We start from the raw sequence: 24,830 nt of genomic DNA, 5'->3' as shown, positions 1-24,830 counted from the left end.
TACATCGCCAGTATTTCCTGCTGTGTTTAGTAGCATGCAGAGGCCTGTTGGGTTTGTTAAAGTCTAATGTAGTCATTGTTTGTTTTGCTCGCTTCCGTGGCTGTAGCTTGGCAACCCAGGCTGTGGAAATTGTACTGCGATTGGACACACGGCGGGATCACAGGCGGAAACACCAATTCTGCTCTGGAATGGCCACTGCTCCATATATACCGGCTGCAGCACTGCTGTCAAATATGCCAGTGCTTCAACTCTTTATCCAATGACACCTTTTTGTTTATGATTTTGTGCAGTAAATATATTACAGATATCTTCTTTAAAAATGACATTCATTCATTGTCTGAAACTGCCTCTCCAATTCAGGGTGGCGATGGGTCCGAAGTCTTCACAGAATCACTGGGCAGAAGGCAGGAACACACCCTGGAGGGGGCACCAGTCCTTATATTTTATTCTGTTGCTGCATAGGGTTCTCTTGATTTTTTTTTTTTTTTTTTTTGAAGTACAGAGAAATGTATTTTGTTAAGGCACTTATAAATAAAGTAAATTAATAAGTGCTAGAACCAATTTATATGTAGTATATGACTTTTCAGGGCTTCTGTACCTTCTCCTCTACTTCTCCATATTCCCTGTTTCTCCAGGGTCTCATTTTCATCTCACACCTACTCTCTGACTCTGCTTAATATTTTCATTCTGTCTTTCTGCACCACTGCAGGTTTCGTATCTTCCCCCTTGTCCCTCTCTCCCTCTCTGACCTCATCCAAAGTCCTTGTACCATTTTTTACTTTCTTTTTCTCTCGTTTTATTCCTTTCCATTTTCTCTCCCTGCTCTCCATCTGTTTCTCTCCCTCTCCATCTGTTTCTCACTCCTTATTTGTTTTTACCACTTACTCCAATTTTCTTTCTCTAAACATTTGTTTCTTTTTCTGTAAACCTTTAGCAATCCCTCTCTCTCTCTCTCTCTCTCTCTCTCTCTCTCTCTCTCTCTCTCTCTCTCTCTCTCTCTCTCTCTCTCCCTGTATTGAAGGTTCTATGATTTTGGTTCAGTGTAATGTTTACTGAATGTTAAATTAATACCAAACCAATTAATACAGTGGACAAAAAAAGACAATAGAAATAGGGAAAACAGTTATTTTCCATCAAGCTTAATCATAAACAAAGTAAGAAAAGGTTGAGGGAACATGTTTTTAATAACTCATGTCTTGCCATAATAGGTTTTCCCTAAGGTTGTGGCAGGATGCTGCAAGTCTGGAATTGATTTGAATTTGATGCTTTGTTGTTCCTGATGGCCAATTTATTTCGGGCAGCAAACACATTGAAACTTACAGTCATAGAGAGCATTATCACATAAAGACAACTTCCACACAATCAAACACTCCGTCTCCATTCATTCAGAGGTTGTTGTCATTTAATAACAATGTCAGTCAAGTCTAAAAGAACACAGTGTGCCTCTGTCCCTCTGAGTGAGTAGGGTGGCTTTCACGTTCCCAAATCACTCAATGTTAAGCCACTGTAGGTGTTTGTTAGCTGAAATAGCAAAATTGGACCATAAGTGTTCTCCTCCAAGCATGTTGAGCTATGAAAACATTGTTTTAGCGTTAGCACTATAGATGGCCGAGTTAACGACTTGGGTTCGCTATCTAAATTCTCTCCATCATAATCTAGGTGCTCTCTATCTCTCTCTTTCTCTCTCTCTCTCTCTCTCTCTCTCTCTCTCTCTCTCTCTCACTCTCTCTCTGTTGACTTAAATTTGTTGATATAGGACATTAACCCCTTTTTTGGCATGTCACCATTCGTGAGCATTCGTGGTGAGGCTTTAGCAGAGGCTTAGTAATATTGCTTCTAGTGTGTTTATGGAATTTTAGCCATTCTTCCCAAAGTGCATTTGTGAGGTCTGACACTGATTAGTCTCTGCTCTGATTCATCCCAAAAGTGTTCTATCGGGTGGAGGTCAGGGCTCTGTGCAGCCAGTGAAGTTCTTCCACACCAAACTCACTCATCCATGTCTTTACGCACCTTGCTTTGTGCACTGGAGTGCGTCATGTTGGTACAGGAAGGGGCCATCCCAGAACTGTTCCTACAAAGTTGGGAGCATGAAACTGTCCAAAATCTCTTGGTGTGCTGAAGCATTAAGAATTCCTTGGACTGGAACTAAGAGGCCGAGCCCAAATCCTGGAAAACAGCCCTACACCATAATCCCCCTCCATCGATCTTTACACTCAGAACAATGCAGTCATACAAGTGCCATTCTCCTGGCAACCGCCAAAAGCCAAACTCGTCTATCGAATTGCCAGATGGAGAAGCGTGATTTGTCACTCCAGAGAATATGTCTCTACTGCTCTAGATGTTAGTCCCATTGTACTTTACCTCACTGCATCCTGATGCTTTGCATTGCACTTGGTGATGTAAGGCTTTGCATACAGCTGCTCAGCCATGGAACCCCATTCAATAAAGCTCTCTACGCACTAATCTAAAGGCTACATGAAATTTGGAGGTCTGTAATGACAGACTCAGCAGAAAGTTGGTGACCTTTGTGCACTATGCACCTTAGCATATGCTGACCCAGTGCTATCATTATATTTGGCCTACCACTTCATGGCTGAGTTGCTGTTGTTCCCAGTCACTTCCACTTTGTTATCACTGACTGTTGACTGAAATATTTAGTAGTGAGGAAATTTCATGACTGAACTTGTTGCACAGGTGGTATACTATCATGGTACCACACTGGAACTCCCTGAGCTCTGGAGAGGGACCCTTTCTTTCACACATGCTTGTAGAAGCTGTCTGCCTGTCTTTTAATCCGAATGTATAATCAGTTTATTAGTCTAAAAACTTGGGACTTGACTCAGACTCTAGTCTAAAGACTCATTAATTGACTCTGAATTGTATTTTGTGACTTGTGAAAATCTCTGACTCATAGTAAGATTGTGGAGCTAAAACCGATTTTAGTTTAAGTCATTACCAGTTCCACCCACTTGTTAATACTTCCCCCTACATGATGCTATTAAAGGCTTATTTAAATTTCTTGGTTTAATCAACACAGAGCTTACGCCTTGGTTATGGGTGTTTATATTTGTGCCTTGGTGTGTCTTTGTCGCTCTACATTTACACCACCAAAACACTAGGGCTGAATCACAAATATCTTGGCTGTCCAAATTAAAAATATCTTAAAAATTTGTAACTTTTTTATGTGCATATCAGGCTTCAGCATAGGGTATATGGCTATATGAGACTTACTTATATCTTACAGCATAGATTCTACTCAGAAGTATGTACTGGCCTTAAGCTGGGAAGGTGAAGACAGTTTTCCTTTGAGGCATTTATCTGTTAAAAACTGCAGCCAACAACATCAATGGACAGGTCAACACACTTGAAGGAGATCACTAATGGGCCCATCTGTATCAGCCAACAGATACTCATGCTGGCTATTGAAGTGCTAAGTTGTGGGAGTGGAAAAGGAGGGCTATCCTTACCAACTACTCAAGCTGGATGGCTATGGCATCACCAGAGATCGAATTCCAAACTGGGGACTACATAGAGCAGTATTTCTGTATTACAGCGCTCTGAAACCACAGGGGAGATGCTGCACATTTTCTTACAGAATATTTATCTATCTGAGTCTTATTCATGCAGCGAGTGCACAGTCCTCTCACACTATCCTGGTCCAATTGCAGCCTGCAGACTGGACTGACTGAGCCTCTACGTTATCAGCTTGGGGTTCAGCAAGTTTGACTGGAATCCGATAGGTTGCCAATATGTAATCTTGATTTAGAGCCGATTCGCATTGACATTTCCTCCACTTCTCTTTCTTTTCATCACCTTTCTCTCTTTCTCAGTTTCGGTTCAATGGGCTGTATTGACGGCACTGCTTTGCCTGCAATATAACCAAAGCAATAGCAATTACAAGAAAGAGCGCTGCTATCATACAGTGATGATATTGAGCAAATGTCAGAGGTCAAACTTCATTTAGTTCATTTTCAGTCAAAAATGCCTTTATTTACAAGTGATGCTTTTTTGATGCTTCTAAAGATATTAGATACAAAACAATCCACTTGCATGAGGAATGAGAAGTGATGTATGAAAACAAGTTATAGAAACTGGTGTTTCCAATGATTAGTCAAAGATTTATTGATAGGCAATGCTCACTATTTAACAAAAATACACTTGTTTAAAAAAATGTTTTCTCACCAGTGGAATCCTGTTTAATGTATTTACAAAGCCCCAGTATCAGTAAATGACTAAAAACAAATAAAAATGGTGTCTCTGTCCAATATACTAGACTTTCTCTCTCTCTATGCTCCCAGCAGAGAAAAGGCATCTGCAGTTGTTTAGATGATAAACCTCTAAATTTTGAAAAACATGAAAATAGATGAGTATATTGCTCTATTCTTGCTCCATAGGTGGGTAATACTGACATATTTTTGACATTTAGGTTACATACTGTGGAACTGAATCTAAATTCTGGAGGCCACTAACTGCATGAAAGTAAACACAGACTGAAAGTGATACAAAACTAAACAACTGGATAACAAATGAGTTTCTGTGGTAATTGAAACAAATCAAGATTTACAGACAAGTTAAAATTTAGGCACGTACAGACAGTTGTTAAAAATAACCAATTGGTAAAAATGTATACGTGTTATTGTTCATCCTTCCACTATGAGAAGACAGCTTAACACTATAGCTGGAGCTATCCAGAAGCTGTCCTTCATTAGAGGACAAAGGACGCTGTTGGCTGGATATTTTTGGTTAGTGGACTATTCCCAGTCCAGCAGAGACACTGAAGGCTTTAAAAACTCCAGCAGCACTGCTGTGTCTGACCCACTCTACACCAGCACAACACACACTAACACACCACCACCACGTCAGTGTCACTGCAGCGCTGAGAATGATCCACCACCACATCACACCTGCTCTGTGGGGGTCCTGAACTTTGAAGAGCAGGGTGAAATGGATATAAGAAAAAATGCAGAGAAACAAGTGGACAATAGTCTGTAAGTGTAGAACTACAGAGTGCTCCAGTATATACAGTAGAGCTGATAAAATGGACAGTGAGTGAGATACAAAGCAGGTGTTTCTAATCCAGAGAATTTATTTTAAATGTAACCAATTTACAAAATGCAGGAAATTACGTATATATTTAGAGACTATAGCCAGTGATGAGTGGCTAGTTTTGAAATAGTCTTGGGTTATGGCCCATTTTCAACCGAGCAGTCATACTGAGACAAAAACACACACACACACACACACACACACACACACACTCACAGACACAAACACGTCCAGGTCACTGCCCTGCTGAGAATGGTCCACCACTATAATAATAGCTAAAAATAGCAATTCTGTGCTCAGTAATTGACCCATGATGACTGGGGTAGAGAGGGCTAATAAATTGTGCAGCAGTGGTCAGGCTATACTCTGTACATTATATAGTAGACCTGTAAGATAGGTGGACCTCATAAAGTGTACCGTGAGTGGAAATACAAGATAAGGGTATCTAACAAGTAGACAAGGGCTGTAGCGTTTTCTCTCTGGGTAGCTGAGGTTTTTTATTATTTTATTTTTTTTCCAATTTCTGTGGTCACTGAGTCTGGACTTATACTTGATTTAGAATTGTCTCAGGTTTGTTCACAGAGTTTCTCTCCTATTTCCTTCACCTCTCTGCAGGGCTATTTTTCCATACCTTCAAAGCCTAGACGTAGAAGATGGTTGCATTTATTGCTCCCCAAATAATCCCAAACAAATCGAATGATCTTGAGGTCATAGGAGAAAACCAGCAGCTTAGATTCTCGTTCTGTCTTTTTTTTAACTTTCTTACTACAGCTTTTATTAGTTCCCACCCTTTCAGACCCAGAAAGTGGCATTTTCTTTTCAGAGTGGAAGGATGGGAACAGGTTTGTTGCTCTATCTTCTTCTCTAACGTCTAATGAAATTTTTCATTGCTGTTCCATGCTCTCAGTATATTTTAACAACCATATGTCTGTTTTCTCTCTCTCTCTCTCTCTCTCTCTCTCTCTAGCTCTGAAAGATGACCGCTTTCAGATGCTCCTCTTCACGCCGCGAATGGTGCGGATCACTCTGTCAAACGTGAGTGTGTCGGATGAGGGTGGATACTTCTGCCAACTATACACAGACGACACACACCACCAGGTGGCCACGCTGTCTGTGGTGGTGCCCCCAGAGGTGCCCACAGTGGAAGTAAAGACAGAGGCGGTGGAGGGTGGAGAGGTGGAGCTTACCTGCCTGTCTCCCCGCAGCAAGCCCCCCGCAACACTGCGATGGGTCCGAGAGCGACGAGAGATTGCTGGTCAGTATGAGTGTATGGGAAACTTCATAATCAAATAACATCAGAATCAATATCCAAGGCAGAATTGGTCAGGACATGAATCACTGTTAGAATCAGAATCAAATTCAGAGTCAAAATCAAAATCAGAGACAGAATCACAATGAGAGTCAGAATAAAATCTGATTTGCAGCCAGAGTCAGAAACGGAATATGAATCATAGACTCAGGATTAGAATCAGATTCAGTGCAAGTAGCAACTAGGTATATTTACATAAGTTGTATGTATAAAATAAATAACATGCAGCTGGAACAGTGCTGTTACTGTGATAGTTTCAACAGCTTCAACAGATAAACAGCTTCTGTTGAATATAGATGTACATTTTAAAAGGCAGAAATGAGAATAAGCTCATCTTTATTATTAGTTATATTCACTTTGATCCATCCTCAGGTCCCTGAACCTCTTTATATTCATTAGTTAACTCACTCTGTCAGTGGCTAACTTGATATGTCTGTCCCTCCATCAGCTCTGTTCATTCTGTCAGCGACTGATTCTTTCTATCAGTCCTTCATCCTCTTCTCCACTCTTCTCCTCTGCTGGGTTGTATCTCTCTCAGCTTTTTATCTCTCCTCTGTAGGCCGTGTCTCTTTTGTCCTCTAATCTCTTAGCTGTTCATCTGTCAGAGACTCTGTCACTTTTTTCTTACTCTTAGACACATCTGTCCATCTGGCCATCTGCCCACTTGGGCATCCCATCACCCACACCCACACACACACACACACACAGAGAGAGGGGTCTCAGCTGTGTGTTAAGGGCTGTACACAGGTGCTTTTCCAAATCCTTTGAGTGTGTGTATGTGTGTGTTTTCCTCATCTCTCCTCATTATCGTTTAAATCTCTGACCTCATTTGATTCTTTAGGAAATTATTCAATTTAACCTGACCGCTAAGAATTTTATTCAATTATGATTCTTTTGGAAAGGATTTGGTGCATCATGTAATATACAATTTCACCATATGTCCATAGAATTTAGACACTTTGGGAAATTATTTCATTTCAGCACATCATGACAAAATGACACCTTAACCTGTCCAAGGCAGAGTTCCAGCAAAACACAATTGGCCTTGCTCTCTTTGGATGGCACTCATTCTGTTCCTGTCGCTAGAACAATACCAGCCAGCACGAGCGCCTGTTCGCCACGATAGCTGGTCTGGACAGTTAGCATTCTCCTCCAAGTATATTGAACTTACGGGTATGTTGGTAGTTTGATTTGATTCAATCAAAATATTAAGGCAAATTATTCAATGCTTCATATCAGGGCTGGCCCCAAATGTTCATCTATTCACATATTCATTCATTGGGTAGGAATTCGGTTTATAAATTTGAGATTCGGATATTAGTTTTTTGGATACATGTGGCGATAAAGGCAACCCTCCAACTCCACATGTATTCAGCCTTTTCAACATAAAAGTCTTGAACGACGCCTAAAACAGCCAAAACACGCTACAAGAAACTACTTTACATTTACATTAACATTTATGCATTTGGCAGACGCTTTTATCCAAAGCGACTTACAAAAGAGGATCTAACCTTCAAACTACAGCACAAATTATACAAAATATACAATATGCCAGGAAGTAATAAGTGCATTAAAGAAAGACTTTCAGTGCAAAAGATACTTACAACTAAGCATGGCAAAGATACAACTCATTTCTGTCAGCTTTACACCTCAAATTACGACACCTCCATGGACACTCTGTACCCTTAGTGGCACCATGTATGCATGAGTTAGTGAACGGCTCAGCTAGCAGAGCCATGCTGGGAACCACAGTGCAGCCTGAATTTTAAGCAAGCACTGACGCTGATTTTCTGAACAAAAGGGCTGGCCCCAAGTTTTCGGGTATTCAGATATCAGTTCATTGGGTAGGTTTTCGGTTTCTAATTTTGAGATTCTGATATTCAGCTTTTTGGATGAATGTGGCTATCGACATTGGCAACACACCACCACATTCAGGCTGCAGCAGTAAAAACAGTGCTCTCCCAACTCCACTCATATTCAGGCTCATCAACATAAAAGTCTGTATGCTAATGAAGCCTAAGTCATATAAAAACAGCCTAACATGCTAAAACACACATACAATGAAGCAAGGCAATGCCACAGTTCATTTTCTCAGCTTTGTGCCTGAAATTAGAACACCTCTGGTTAAACGGGTTATTGTGTATATTCAGTGACCTTAGTTAGCGAGCATAGGTAGCGAGCGAAGCCGCACTGAGCACAGCACAGCACAGCACAGCCTGGAGGGAGGGATTTTAAAGCAGGGGTTGAAAGCAAATTTTGTTACCACTCTACTTCCCAAATATTCAGATATTCACAGAATTTCCCAGGTGAAGCTCAGAAGTCCTAAAAATGGTATTCGGGACAGCCCTACATCATGTAGGCTTTCGCTACTCTTAGAATTGATTCAATTCCCTATAAACGTACTCACTTAAGTGTGAAATCAATAATTAAAATGATTGCATTTGATTCTGATGCTTTAGGCAATGATTCAGATTTAGTGCATACATACAATTCAGTTCAGCTGCATTTCTAAACAAAATGGTTCGGTGAATAATTAAATCTCAAAATTCAGTTTAATTAGATTCATTTTAAATGACTCAATGAATCAATATGAGATATACAATCTCAACCTGGACTGATTTGATTCAGAATTAATTAAAAAGCACTGAATACACAAATTGACCAGAAAGACTATGCAAACTGTGGTTGTTTGCATGTTTGAAAAGGGAGACAGGATATGATTTTGGGCATTATTCTTGAATAGTGAATGTGGAGCTATGTGTTTGTGTGCCTTGGAGCCTATTTCACTCCCTAGTGTAAAGCTCTGTGATAGTCACACAATTGAAGTTATTTGGCTCAGTGTGCTTTTCGCCTACACTTCCTTCAGTCTGCCAGCTTTTACAACCCCACCACTCCACCCCCCTCTCTCTCTCTCTCTCTCTCTCTCTCTCTCTCTCTCTCTCTCTCACTCTCTCTCTCTCTTATCCTTATTGGGGTTTACATTACTCATTTGCTAATTAACCATTAATTCCCTATAGGCTTCAAAATGATGTATTATAGAAGGTGGGTATGAAGTGGATGACATCACACACATGTCAGTAATACGATGTAGTACTTGAAAATATTTCATATACAAGGATTACTATCACTAATCAGCTTTTGCAATATTAGTCTTAGCTGGAATTTATTTTAGACACCCCTGATCAAATGACAGATGCTTTACATCACAGCTTCTCAAACCTCTTCCTAGTGGGCCACTACCCTACATGTGTTTTCACCTCGCTCCAACATACCCACTTCAACTTCAGAAGAGGTTTATTAATTAGCTCATTAGTTGCATCAGGTGGCTTGGGAGCAGAGGAATCTCTAAAATGTGCAGGACAGTGGTCCACCAACTCCAGGATTGAGAACAACTACTTCAAGGTTTCCCAACAATTTCCACATTAAAAGTACAGGGAAGCAATACGGCAGTTCCTTCAGGTCCACAGGGGATATGTTTCATGGCTCTCTGAGGAGGTGTAATCATGGTTATTTGTTGTTGTTGTATTGTTTCACTGTCAGCTGCTCCCATAAGATTTCATCACAGTAGATCACCTGGTACATGATACAAAACCCTATATATAATGCATTTTATTCCCCATACATACATATCATAATGTTTATTTCCAATATGATGGATGAAGAGATGATGGACAAGCTTGGATTATTAGTAGTGTGTCAGCTGATTATTAAATTTAATCAAGTTAATTACAACAACATTCTGTGATTAATCAAAATTAAATTAAAGTTAAAAAGCTAATACTTCTTTAGTGCTTGTTTTTTGGAAGGGGAATAAAATAAATAAATGTGTAGAGTGGAATGCACAACAGTTCTTTTTACTTTATTATAATATTTTAGAGTAGTTTTTATGATGTTTGAATTAGAATCTCTCATTCTGTTGATTATATGTTTCAAGGAGGGTGTTATACATCAAACCCAATGAAGCCCAGACACAAGCTTTAATTGAGAACACTGCTGCATGCAGCTCACAGCTCAGACAATAAAACACCTCCATATTCCAGCTTCAACAACTTTGTGAGAGAAATGTGTGGATTAAGGGAGCGAGAGAAAAAAAAGTGCCAAACTCCTCGCAGCAGCTGTTTGTGTGGGTGCGGTAGGGATGGGCGATCCTGGCGTTTTCATTTAAGATTCTGACTCCAAAATATCTATATATTTTTTTTTTGCTTATATGTTAATATCTTCTATTATGTCTATTAATAATAAAATGCCACCATAAATAGTGGCACAGTATAGGAACTGATTCCCTGTCCCCAGTTGTGAGTAACTGAAAAGGCAAAGTTTATAACTGACTGTGGTGGCGGGATTAGTAAATAGTAAATAAATACAATAGTTCTACAAAAATGTTAAAGTTGAATATGTTTTTAAATGTTTTATTTGCCTTTTCTGAATCAGATATAAAAACGATTCAAAAATATCGGTATCGGCATTGGCAATACCAAAAGGAAATCTGCGGTATCGCAAATCACTAGTGTGTTTGAGAGTGAGAGTGAGAGAGAGAGACATCAAGGCTGAGAGCTTGTAATGATAAGCCATATTGCAGCATAAGAATAATGTAATCTACCTCCTGACTTCAAGAGTAGCAATGCATCACTAGACTCTATAAAGTGAATTATTTATTAAAATGATTCATTTGCATTAAAAATGAATTAATGCATTATAATTTCCAATTTAATCACATGCATTAGCGTGTTAATATTGACAGCACTAATATTTAGATATAAACTTACAGAATTAAACCAAGGCAAACCAGACACCCCTCCTAGTTTTAGCTTTTCATAACTGGGGACAATCTCCAAAATTGGCCTCAAATAATTAATGAAATATCTTTGTCTCTTGGCCTCTGTGTCTTAGGTGTGGTGTCCCAGCAGGAGAATGGGAAGACAGTCAGCGTGTCCAACACCATCCGTCTGCCTGTGGAGAGGAAGGATAACGGTGCCGCTCTGAGCTGCGAGGCATCCCACCCAGCACTGGTGGGCCAGAAAAGGGTCCGCCACTACCGCCTGGACGTCCACTGTGAGACTGATGCCTTAATCTTCTTATTGCCAGATTAGCTTCATTAGCGCTTGTTATTAGCCTCCTGAACAACCATCTGTTTATGAACGCTCTCTTGCAGAGATTTTGCGGGGAATGAAATACAGCTGCTAGCAAAATTTGTATAACTCCAAAAATCAGTTGCACTGTGTAAATGCTTAGAACCATTGGCTTGGGCTCCAGTGTTGGCCCTGTCATTGGGAGACCTCAAGTTAGCCATCCAGGCCTTTAAATGACCTTGCTTTCTCTGGGTGTATAGGCCAGCCCAATCACTTCCTCCAGATCTCAGCAAAATGCTAGCCAATGCAGGCATATATCATCTAACATGCATCATTGGGCAGTTACTGTTCCTCTACAAATGTGTTGAACTGTCCAATGACATTGTGTTACTGGCAGTTCAGAAAGATGTGGCTTCTCATGTGTCAAAGGAAGCAGCTTCTTCCTTCACTGGAAGAGACCAGGATTAGTATATGAGCTTTGAACTTTTATTTTGAAAAGGTGATTTCTCTAATTATTTATTTAGATGTTCTAAAAGTCTGTTTTCTTGTGTTTAAGTGAATTATCAGCAAACTAACAGTAGGATACTCTTTGTTAAATAAGGATTTTGAGCACTTATTTCTTCCCTGCACTTCATCGCAAGAGTTTAAAAACGAATGTCAAAGTTCCAGCACAAACCCCATGCAAGTAAACAAGGCCCGACGGATACACTGCTAGTAATACACTGCTGTTGTACTTTTTGTACTTATGCTGTTGTAACGATAAAAATATTCACCAGAGGCACCAATGAGCTCACCTTTAAAACCACAACTCCATATTGTGCTGTAAATAATGCTGATTTGTTGAGCATTGGGATTGAGACAAGAAAGGACCAAAACAAATGGTGATTTTTCACTGAATTGTACCTACACTACTCTGCTCTACACACTCACAGCTCCCCCACTGAAATATGGCCAGTGATGTTGCAAAATACAATTTCTAATGGCTTTGAAAATCACAAACACGGTGGAAGTATGATTAATTGTTGTGTACTCATTGGTACTGAACCTAGCTCCATGTATCTGTTCTGACAGATCAGAAGAGCATTTTCATTCCTCTTGCACAATTCAGCTCTCAAAAATGTTGTACCTCTTCAAAATTATTATAATTTTATGAGCTGTCATTTTTAATCAAATAAAAACCAATGTCTTATCTACTGGAGATTTTACAAATGGTTAGTTTGTGCTGGTTGTCTGCAGTTTGTCATGATTGACAAGTCTGTCTGGCCAATCAGCGCTCTGCAATGTTTACACTTCATGGTCCAGTCCCTATTTGGCTCACTTGAAACAACAAGCAAGCAGGTGCTAAAAAAGTGCCTGGTTCCAGCAAAAAGCCCAAATGGCATGCCCATATATGGAACTTTGATGGCCATTACACACTCTACGCTATGCAAATATGAGGAAAAATTTGGCTGTGATTTAAAAAAAAAATAAAAATGTACACATCTAATTTGACTCAATTTTTCCAAACATTGCCACCTTCAAACTACACAAAATGTCTTCTTTAAGTGAAGATATCATATCATCACAGAAAAATGCAAATGCTGAGAGCACAGAGGGTTTCACCATCTCATACAAGAACTATAAAATGACACTGTTGTTGGTAACTCATTTTGAATCAGCCTTAAGGGGCCTTCACACACATTTGGACATATTCTTGGACACATCTATTCAGTCAAAAGTCTTTTTTTTCTCTAGTGTTTCTGCACCACTGCCTCTGTCTGTTAAAAGATTTTTGGGTGCTGAGACAAAAAAAACTGAGCCAATTAGCTGGTTGTGACACTGAAAATGATTGGTCGGTGTGTATTTGTCGCCAGGAAAATGAGCTGAAATCAAGAGGGCGAATAAAATAGTGCTGAATTGTCGCCATCTGAAAATCAGAGCTGATGTGCAAGATACCATTAATTATTTACTATTTTGAATATATTTACTGTAATAATAATAATAATAATAAAAAAAACAGCTTAGTGTGTTACGACCTTGAGACAAAGCTGTTTTTCTAATACAGAAAAAATGAATGGTCTTAACGATAAAAGCCATTACTGCATATCGTGTTTATATAAAAGGCTTGATATGTCTTGCCCTATTCATACTTTTTGAAATATCACTAAATCCTCTAAATTAGGTGGTATTCATTTAGTCAAAATATGAATTTAGCCTGTGGCCTGTTCCAACGTTATGGCACCTTTGGTACACTCTGTAAATAAAGAGAAATTGTGTGCTGCAATTGGCCATACCCACTTAGAAAATCACTGCAGTCTATGCTTATAATTCGGCCCCTGGAAAGCAGTGTGTAGAACTGATTCTGGCATACTTGCATGGGGTTGTTCTGGCGCCTTTTCCCGACAGACAAAAGTGGTGATGTCATGGCTGGATGAGGCGGTGTGTGTCGCCAATGTGGCGGAATGTGACAAGCTACAGTTGAACCTTTGTTGTCGATGTGTGTCTCCACAGTCGCCCCCACTGTGCGGATCATCCCCCCGACGGGAATTCTCAGAGAGGGAGACTCACTCAGCCTTACCTGCTCTGTCACTGGAAATCCACTGTGAGTCTTCTGTGTGTGTGTGTGTGGGTTGTGGAGGGTGAGCAGGATGTGTGTGTATGTGTGTGTGTCCCTGTCTCTTCTCTCTGTCATGCTTGTGTGTGTGGGTTTACAGCACAGAAGGGGGTTGATCTGTGTGTGCGGGTTAGAGTGTTCTTGCCAGGTTGCTGTTTTTCCTCTTTTTTTCTCTCTTCCCTGTTTCACTGTTCTTATGGAAAATCTCAGCCAATACACAACAGGCTCAGGAGCAAATGAAAAGATCATCATGGAGTGTCCTAACTTCTTCACATGACTGTACACGAGCTTAAAAGCAAATTCCCACATACTGTATCTATGCACAGCTTCATCTTCTTATTCATTTACTCAGCTCCCTCGTTTATTCTCATTCCCTGTTCTCTCATTTCCGCTCAGTTCACTGTTTGTTTTACTGACTAATTTACATTTCTACAGTAAAAGCTATGTATATATACAGTTAATAATACAAACAGACTCATATAAGAACAAATATATCTTGAGGTCTGAAGAACAGTTAATATGGTCTAGGGGTACTCTTCCCTTCATTCCATCTATGGATACCTCTCTGTTTTGAATATATACAGTTGAAACCAGAAGTTTACATACACAATATAAAAAGACACACATGCATGTTTTTCTCACTGTCTGACATGAACTCAGAATAAACCTTTCCTGTTTTAGGTCGATTAGGATTACCACAATTATTTATATTTGCCAAATGCCAGAAAAATAAGAGAGAGAAGCATTTTTATTACCTTCTGCAAAGTCAAAAGTTTACATACACTAAGATTACTTTGCCTTTAAACAATTTGGGACGGCCCATCATGTCTTTGGAAGCTTCTGATAGGTTTATTGGCAACATCTGAGTTAATTAGATGTATTTTAAGGCACACCTGAAACACACTGCTTCTTTGTATAACATCATGGGAAAGACTAAAGAAATCAGCCGAGATATCAGGAAAAGAATTGTGGACTTGCACAAGTCTGGTTCAACCTTGGGTGCAATTTCCAGATGCCTGAAGGTGCCTCGTTCATCTGTACAAACAATTATACGCAACTGCAAACAAGATGGGAATGTCCAGCCACAATACCGCTCAGGAAGGAGACGGGTTCTGTGTCCCAGAGATGAACGTGCTTTGGTCCAAAATGTGCATCTCAGCCCAAGAACAAAAGCAAAAGACCTTGTGAAGATGCTGGCTGAAGCTGGTAGGAGTGTGTCTTTATCCACAGTGAAAGGAGTACTGTATTGATGATACATGAGCTGAAAGGCTACTCTGCCAGGAAGAAGCCATTATTCCAAAACAAACATAAAAAAGCCAGATTAATATTTGCAAATGCACACAGGAACAAAGACCTTAATTTTTGGAGACATGTCCTGTGGTCTGATGAAACTGAAATGGAACTGTTTGGCCATAATGACCATCATTACGTTTGGAGGAAAAAGGGAGAAGCTTGCAAGCCCGAGAACACCATCCCAACTGTGAAACACGGGGGTGGCGGCATCATGTTGTGGGGTTATTTTGCTGCAGGAGCGACTGGTGCACTTCATAAAATAGATGGCATCATGATGAAAGAACATTGTGGCAATACTGAAGCAACATCTCAAGACATCAGCCAGGAAGGCTTGGGTCTCCAAATGGACAATGACCCAAAGCATACCGCCAAACTGGTTACAAAGTGGCTTAAGGATAACAAAGTCAATGTTTTGGAGTGGCCATGACAAAGTCCTCAATCCTATTGAAAATGTATGTGCAAAGCTGAAAAGGCAGGTGCGAACAAGGCGGCCTACAAACATGGCTCAGTTACACCAGTTCTGTCAGGAGGACTGGGCCCGCAATTCCTATTGTGAGAAGCTTGTGGAAGGACATCCAAAACATTTGACCCAAGTCGTACAGTTTAAGGGCAGTGGTACCAAATACTAATGAAATGTATGTAAATTTTTGACCTTGCAGAAAATAATACAAATGGCTTTAAAAATTCTATCTCTCTCATTATTCTGGCATTTGGCAAATATAACAACTGTGTATTGAACTATATATATATATATATGCGTGCATGGGTGGTGTGTTTAAAGGGTGAATTTTTAGTTGCATTCATATCATCCCTGTATTTCAGGCTTTTTTTTTACTGATCTGATCAGTAATAAATGAAAAAAGTTGTTTAAACATATTAAACACATATTGAATTTTGGGTTCCAACTTAATGAGACACTAGAGCTTTCACACATGCACCGAGATCCAGAACTTTTCTGGATATAACCCAGAGGAGCTGAATGTGTGAACGGTAGTATCCTTAACACTTGTACATTATAGAGTACCTGTCGTACACAATGGCATTTCAAAGTGCTTTACAGAGCAGTAAAGAAAAATAACAGTACAGGAATTAAACATATAAAAGATAATAAAAACAATGAAAAAGCTATTAAAATAGAACTTTTATATTATATAGTAAAAAGTTGATCAAAAAGCTGTTCGAGTGCAATAACAGAAAGGGCATTTATTAAAATTATTAAAATAGTAAAAATAAAAAATAAAATAAATAGATCTACTAATCTATACTAATATATCTCTAATTCCCTGATTTCCTGGAATTTACTCCTATAGTACAATGTTCTGGAGAATTCAGGGTCAGTTTGTGCCGTGCCTCCTGCGCACATTACACAGGTCCTGCCCCATGCCTGAACCAGCCCGCTGTGAGAATCTGTCTGATATGGAAAGCCTCCAGCTGTGTGCACAACTACTTCATATGTTCATCTGTGAGGCTACTTAGAAGAACTTACTTAGGTTTCAATTTGAATCCATCATATTATTTATGCACCGTGACCCTGAATCTGATAAGCGGTTACAGACAAAGAATGAATGAATGAATATTATTTATGAGATGGCTTGTCTAAATTATTCACTCCACTTTAAAAAGCCGACTTCATGCTTTGTGCTAGCTGCACTGTATTGCAGCCTAAAAATGAACATTTAAGCTACAAACTTCAGCTTTAGCATTTACTGTGGAAAATTGGAATAACAAGCCAGATTCCGCTTCATATTTGTGGCACTGCATTTCAGTTTAAATATTAAGTTGAGATCAAGAAGTCACACATAATCTCAATCTAATCTAACATGCTCTGGCTTCATATTAAAGAAAAAAATACACCTTAAATCAAGCAGCCGCTGCATTCTGGTGCCAGACACTTTTAATAGGCATCATTTTAATACCAACATCATTTATCTTTTTTCAGCTGACAGCTGAGTGCACAGTTTTAAATTTCTCAGACCAACATTCATTCTCTAAGTACATTAGCAGTGGCTTGTTCTGTAGCTGCAATCTCTTCAATTACCTGTTTTAAAATAGTGACCCATAGTTGGCTTCAACTGATTTGAGAAATACAGAATTGAGCTGCTACATCATGCCATTTTTATGTAAAGTAGAGAAATGAGTTTTCAATAGAAAAATGAGTGGCACTATATATATATATATATATATATATAGCATATTTTTTATGTGTTTTGAAATAGTAAGTAACTTTTAGACATAACTTACTGGTAAAACATCAGTATATGTTCAGCTTCAAAGTTTGGTTCATGACACTGTGGCACTGCAAGGCTTGTAAGGTCATAGAGAGCAGCTGCACAGTGCACACCACCTCTAAATATATTCCCATTGCTATGTATGTAGGCTATTGTTTATTTACAATCCAACCTCTATAAGAACAGTCACAGGTTTACCTCACACCTGCAGCTCAGTCTCGTGGAGTCTGTTTTTAACTCTTTTCATATCCTGAAGGATAGTTTCTCTTCATCTTCTGATTATACACAAACTCTACCTCTAACTTAAAACGGGGGCCTTCATTCATTTGCAGGGCCGTACACAATGTGCGTAGTAAGTGTATCGGGCGGACCAGCTCTGCTGCACAAACACCTTCACGAATGCCAGGGTGGATCTATGCAAATTTCCCTAGTGTGCCGTTACAGTAAGTCGGCTCGTAGAAGTATATGATTCCTGACAGCACAATCTTTCAACAGACCCAAATACAAAAAGTGAGTTTTGCATAATATGTTTCGTTTAATGTCGGCTGATGGAGAAGACAAAATAAGGTCAGTATTTGGCAAGATCTGAGGTTTAACAGTGTAGATGGACGTGGGCTCACTATTTGGCAAATAACAGGTCACTGTTGCCCTTTCTATCTATGTGGTATAAATGATTATTAAAGACTTTTAATCTGTTTACAACCTAATTAATAACCATTAATAAACAGAATGTTTACAACAGAGTAATCTTATTCCAAAATGGTAGCGAAAAATGTTAACCTTACGCTGGGAAGTCACTTGAGGTAAATATCTGTCGATATAATCATAATAGAGCACCCAAGGAGAGTTAGCCATTAAAAAGACAATCTGAGCTCAGGGGGTCTTTTAAAAGTCTGACCAGCTTGCTCAGCAAGAAGTGCGCTGTTCTACTCAGATGTCAGACACAGTTTGAAGTGTGGTCAACCTTGCGGGACAAAACAGAGACGTAAAACTGTGGGACAGCTATATTCCAACTGAGGCTGAGGCCTTTTATGGGGGAACAGACAGATGACGGATTGAGGGGAAAAAAACGATGGGCTCAGCGGGACGCTGAAGAAGATGGAGAGGACGAACGAGAGGAGGGGTCCGGACAGATGGAGGGTGGAAGGCACAGGAGGGTGGCAAGTGTGAAAAAGAAGGAAGAAACAAAAACAAAAAAAAAATGACAGCCAGGGAAAACAAAATCTTAAATAGCGTGTGCCACTTGTTGGGTGCTTTAAAAAACAAAAGCACAACAACAGCTATAGTGCATGAGAACTAAATAATTTAATGAAATTATCTTAAACAGCTGCACATGAGCCAATTCTCAGAATGTCCAAAGCCAAGTATGAGCTAGAGGGTTATATAGCCCTCCCAGCACAGCACTGAGTACTATGGAAAACTCTCTATGCCTTAGAGATGAGGTGGATGAGCTTTCTGATCTAGAACAAATCAACCAGCATCTGTACCTAACCTCAGTCATGTCCTCAAGGCTGAATGCCATCAAAAAATGTCATCAAAGTCTTCCCAGAAGCTGTTACTGCAGCAAAGGAGGGCACACTCAATACCCTGCATTAAAGAAAAATGGTGTCCGCAAAATTTTGCTCATAAAGCGTATTGTAGAAGGCAGCGGGCAGTGGCTACACGCTGTTTAGTCAGAATGCCAGTGTGTGTAAGGGCAGGAGGGAGCTCAATAATGATGAACGAGTGCAAGGATGGAGGGATGAAGGATGAACGCTGCTTCATCCGTTATAGAGCTATAACGATCCTGCTAGTCTGACATTAATCACCAATTAAGCACCGTCCGCTATTGTTGGAGGGTGTGTTTATCAGCAGCCTGGGGCTGTTTTCTTGGTCCATTTTGTGTGTGTGTGTGTGTGTGTGTGACGTAAGGCTGTCCTGGGCAGGTTTTAATTAAAAGTGTCCGGTAGGATTATTGGCAAAGCTGATAGAGAGATTGTAATCTAGCCAGCGTGGATGAAGGATCTTTTCTTTTCCTGTGGCTATATGTGGGTGGGTGTGTGTGTCTGTGTGGGTTTTCATAATCTCTGTCCCTTAACACTCTTTGTCCCATAGTCTGTCTTCCATTATCCTCTTGGCCTCAGCTCCAGGTCCCCAGCGACTCTCTCTCTCTCTCTCCTCCTCTTTCTAAGTCTTTGCTTTTTGTACCACTACGTTTTTCATGTTCTTCTCAGTTTAATGCCAGTGTAAAATGTATGAGCTTTCGTTGTTTAAGACGAGTTGCAGCTAATTGTCTACCCCATTTCCAGAAAAGTTAGGGCTACCTCTGTATCTCTAAAAAAAAACTAAAACAAACAAACAAAAACAAAAATAGAATCTGTGATTTGTTAATTCACTTAAATCATTATTTATTTAACTGGCAAAAGCATAAAGAAAACATGTATCTTGTTTACACTGAACAACTTGAATTTATTTTAAAAATACACACTGCAACTTACTCCAAAAAAGCTGGGACAGGTGCATGTTTACATTATTAAATTATCTGGGAACTGAGGATACAAATCACTGATGTTTTGCAAGTGGATTTTTTGCCCATTCTAGCTTTATAACAGATTTAAGCCCTATTCGGATGGGATTAGTTTTTACGTGGGGAGCTGGGGTAGTTTAATCTTTCCACAAGACGTCGATAACATTTATGGTGGGTTCACACTGGATAAGAAATCTCAGTGAAAATAACAGAGATGGGAGGGGCTACTCGATTTACATACTGCCGTCACACAGTGTGGATCAGACACAGCAGAGCTACTAGAGTTTTTAGACTGTCATAACTGTTCTGAGATCAGCCCTCCCACCAAAAACATATCTTCTAGTCCTTAATAAATGATAACAGGCAAAAAACTGGCAAAAAAAACTTTACTAATCCTTCACACAGTTATTATAACCAATATTATGAACCGTTTAATGGTAATTAGTGTGGACAAAACATGCCTATAGGTTGTTTTGTGGATTTGAGCATGGTGCGTCGTTCAGCCTCTGAGATCTTACTAAAACTGCATATTTCATCACTAAACGCCTCCTTCAGCTCCTCCATTCTTGAGAAATCCCACAAAAATTCCTTTTCTCCAGAATATGATGCATTACCCCATATTTGAATTTGGACGGGAATAATATAACCTGGGGTCATTTTTGCTGCTCATTTTACAGTAGGTAAAAGGCTCAGGAATCTTTCCTGAAATGGGAGAGTGCACTTCGAAAAAATGTCTGAAATGGTGTACTCGGACGGGATTAAAATTACTGAGATACTCAGGTAATAATTACTCTACCCCCACATCCACAGGTAAAACTAATCCTGTCCAAATAGCGCTTTAAGCTGCTTAAGATGCCTGAATCTCCTCTTCATGATTTTCTACAAAGCTATGTCACTGTAGCATTTACAGAATAAGGCCCGGCACTGGTCACTGATCCACCACCCCCCAACATACAATGAGAGATGTTTGCTTTCTTTACTTGTAGCTGTTAAAATGGATGGTCCCTTACATCGTGGACTCCTCTGACAACAGCATTTTACTATTGTCTTTTGGACCATCAGACATGAGCTTGGGCCCAGAGAACCCGTTAACTGTTCCTCATAGAATAGATGTATGGCTTTCTTCTTGTGTCATAGAGTTTCAGATTAGGGTTAGGGTTTTGAAGTAGTCTCAAGCCCATGTGATTACGTTTATCATCGTAGTATGACAGTTCCTTTTTAAACAGCCAATCAAATTTTATTCATATATGATAGGAATATATGATATATGAAAGGAACCAAGACTCACAAGGGGGAGCCCATCCTCCCCTGGTCGACCCAGGAGAACCCAACTAATAACAAAACAGAAGAAAAGGTGAACTACATTCGCAGGTCTAACAAGTCTTATGCAGTGCCATCTGAGGCCTTAAAGATCACACTCATTCAAACACTGGTGCCCGATCTATCCCTACATGGACTGGTATTCCTTCAGGTTTCCTGCATTATTTCTCAATATTAAACACAGTAGATGATAAAACACCTAAATTATTTGTGATCTTGCATTGAAAATGTTCTGTTTGAACTTTTTGACAATTCTCCCATAAGGTTTGGAAGAAAGTGACAGGCAGTGACCTATTTTTGCTTGCAAAGACTGAGCCTTTGGTGAATGCTCATATTATACCTTTCATATTCACCTACTTTTAGTGCAATGCTTTAAAACAATGTGACATGAAATATCTATAAACATTTTATACTTAGATTACCCCTGTTCCAACGTTTTGGGAGTGTGTTTCAGGCATTAGTTTGTAAATGTTTTTATTTTTACAAAAGACAATCAAGGTGTTCAGTGACAACATTAGAACTATTTTCTTTCTGCAGATTTTTTTAATTGCATTTTAAATATGTTGCAACTTTTCTTAAAATGGAGTTTTACAACTCACAAACTCAAAACTCTACCCAAACTTGCACCTTAGGGACTATAGACTCTCACTTGAAAGTGACTCACAACACAGAGACTCATGACTTGATAAAAAACTAGCAACTTAGGATTGACATGAGGATTGATTTGGACTTATTTCATAGACTAGAGTGTCGATTTGAAGCTCGGTGATAAGAAACTGACTCAGACTTTCAGAGACTCAAATTTTGACCCAGACTAACACATCAGAATTTGAATACTTTATTTTTCTTTGGACCCTGAAGACTCAGAACGTACCACTGACTAACACCTTAGAGACACAACTTTTAATTGATATATTTTTGATAGCCACAGTGGCCCTCCCCGTCAGTAAAAGGTCCTCTGTGGATTTCTCAGTCATCACGACTTTCAGCTTGGTGCTTTCATTCAACCACAATGCTGTTTAAATTTAGCTTTAATGAGTAACAAGTGGCTCAGTGCAGCATTAAAAATGCCTCAAAGTGCCATTAAAAAAGACTTTAAAAGCATTGAACTGAATGTGCTGATACCTGCAGATATCCTGCGAGAGCATTATGTCTAATAGGAACCAATTTCATATTCAGTGTGTTTTATTTTTGTTCTCTCTCTCTCTCCCTCTCTCTCTCTCCAGGCCACGCAACATCCAGTGGTCACGAGTGAATGACACTCTGCCAGAAAGGGCAGAGACATCTGGCAATACCCTTGTCATGTCTCGCCTCAGCCAGTCCCATAATGGCACATACCTGTGTCAGGCGCACAATAACTACGGCCGAGCTGCTGACCACTACACACTGCTGGTGTACGGTAAGGAATGTTTGTTACAGTCAAAGGGCAGGAAAAACTAACTAAATGTTCAAAAAAAGAATGTTCTCAAAGCAGGGGCTAATATTATTTATCATTTGATTGTTTTCATATTATTACAATCCCTAAGGCTCACATTTCAGAGCCTCGAGACTTAACTTAAAGCCCAGACACTCCAGAAGTGGCTAGGAGACAAACGAACACAGTCACAGTGCTAAAACAAGTGGAAATGTTTCTTCGCCTAAAACTAATAATGCCAAAAGCAGACTTTTTTTTTTAAGTCAACAGTTGTGCAAATGTGAGATTGTAAGTAATCACTTTCTGTTCTTAGCACCATTATAAATTAACAAAATGATATGTACCATTTAGTATTTGGCTGTATTTGAGTCATCAGTGACTATTATTCATTCATATACACGGTTTACGGATCTGTAGCCGTCACAAATCACTCAGTTTTATTAAACATAATGCATGAAGCAAAAACCAGAAGAAATATTCCAAAACCCATAAATCAGATGATATAACCTTATTCATTTTATTTAATCTTTGGCCATTTCTGCTGTGTTAATTCATGTCAGATTAATTAATAACATTCTGTTCAAAGACTGGGGAACCAAGAGTGACACTAGAGTCTTTTCACTTACAATGTGTTAAGCATGAGTCTTGTTACAAAAATGATAATACGACATTAGAGCCATAATACGTCATGGTAATTTTACTTTTGATACTTAAGTACATTTGAAGGTAAATACTTGTGTACTTTTACTCAAGTAGTGATCTACAACAAGGACTTTTACTGGAGTAATGTTTTACCTTGAGTATCTGTACTTTTATTCAAGTACATGGTTTGTCCACCACTGTCCATGACACGTTATTTTATTTTAGAAGGTTTTATAATAAAAGGAGAAGTGAGAATGTACCTTTAGGGAACACAACTGGACTTTAACACCACTGCTGTTTTACACTGTTTGTACCTTTAATGACAATAATGTATTTCTATGGTACTTTATTATCTGAGCGTGTAAAAAGTGATCTCCTCCAAGCAAAAACATCACCCGAATCATATTTTTCCAAAGGAGACATTTGCTAATCCTCACCTTTCAAACTTGGCAGCATTTTGTGATCAGTGAAGTCCTAGCCAGTGATTGTAATTAGCAGTGACTAAAACCTGGGGGGAAAAATTAGGGAGGAAGGAAAAAAGTTACCCTTGCATTCTCTCTCCCTGACCATGTAGTGTTTGATCCAGAGCGCCACTACTCTCTACGTCTCCTTCTCCAGCGCTAACGGTGACTACAGGCATAGCACCTTTCAGCAGGAGCAGCAGCAGGGCTGATTTATTATTGAGCAGTTATGTAAGGAATTAGGTCTCTCGAGGCAGACCCTTCGCGCTCTCGCTCCCTCCATCTCTTTTTCTTCCCTTTCTTTGTCCGGTAAAGGCAGCCATCAAACGCAGCGCCTTAACGAGGCATCTCCAAGAGCCCAGGTGGGTGGGAATGTCATCTTTCATCACGTTCACCACCCCCCCCCCCTTCATATCTCTCTCTCTCTCTCTCTCTCTGTTTCTTTCTCTTTCTTCCTCTCTCTACTGCTACGTTTGGTGAAGCGTGTCGCCTTTGATGCTCCCTTGTACTTCAGAGGACGTCTCCCCTCTCGCTTCTTCTCTCGCGTTTCCTTCATTTCTCCTCCTACCTCTCTCTGCCCGGCTGTCTGTTAACGGAGGGAGGGGGACGTAGGGATCTCCCCAGGCAGACACCCCTCAAAGCTAATAGGAAGATAGTCTGAGGCTAAAGGAATAGTTTGGCGACTCGCACATCAAAATAACATCTACATTTCCTTTCCTCTTGATGTCTGAAGTCGGATTCTTTAGTTTTTCCACTGGAGCTACATGAGTGATGGAGATAAGTGACAGAAGCTTATACCTTAAGAAACTGACCAGGCCTAAATCATCAATCATCAACACTTGCTCTGATACCACACTTGCTCATCTCAAAGAAAAATTGATTATATGGGTTCTGATAGGGAATGACATACTTGTTATCTATACGAAATTAGGCAAAAGGAAAACTTCAA

General features: G+C 39.6%; 1 protein-coding gene across 6 annotated transcripts in view; it reads left to right on the top strand.

Annotated features, from left to right (window-relative positions):
- Positions 1 to 24,830, top strand: part of cadm4 (cell adhesion molecule 4) — a 276,527-nt gene that overhangs the window by 232,510 nt on the left and 19,187 nt on the right. For all 6 annotated transcript variants that reach the window (XM_066683337.1, XM_066683338.1, XM_066683340.1 and 3 more), the window contains 4 exons: positions 6,014 to 6,301; positions 11,246 to 11,407; positions 13,915 to 14,005; positions 22,591 to 22,763. In XM_066683337.1, the coding sequence (XP_066539434.1) occupies positions 6,014 to 6,301; positions 11,246 to 11,407; positions 13,915 to 14,005; positions 22,591 to 22,763 (714 nt within the window). The remainder of the gene's footprint in view (positions 1 to 6,013; positions 6,302 to 11,245; positions 11,408 to 13,914; positions 14,006 to 22,590; positions 22,764 to 24,830) is intronic.

This window comes from Hoplias malabaricus, chromosome 10 (assembly GCF_029633855.1).
Source record: "Hoplias malabaricus isolate fHopMal1 chromosome 10, fHopMal1.hap1, whole genome shotgun sequence".
NCBI classification, from domain to species: Eukaryota; Metazoa; Chordata; class Actinopteri; order Characiformes; family Erythrinidae; genus Hoplias; species Hoplias malabaricus.
Note: the sequence above shows the minus strand (reverse complement) of the source record. Positions and strands in the feature narration are given on the sequence as shown.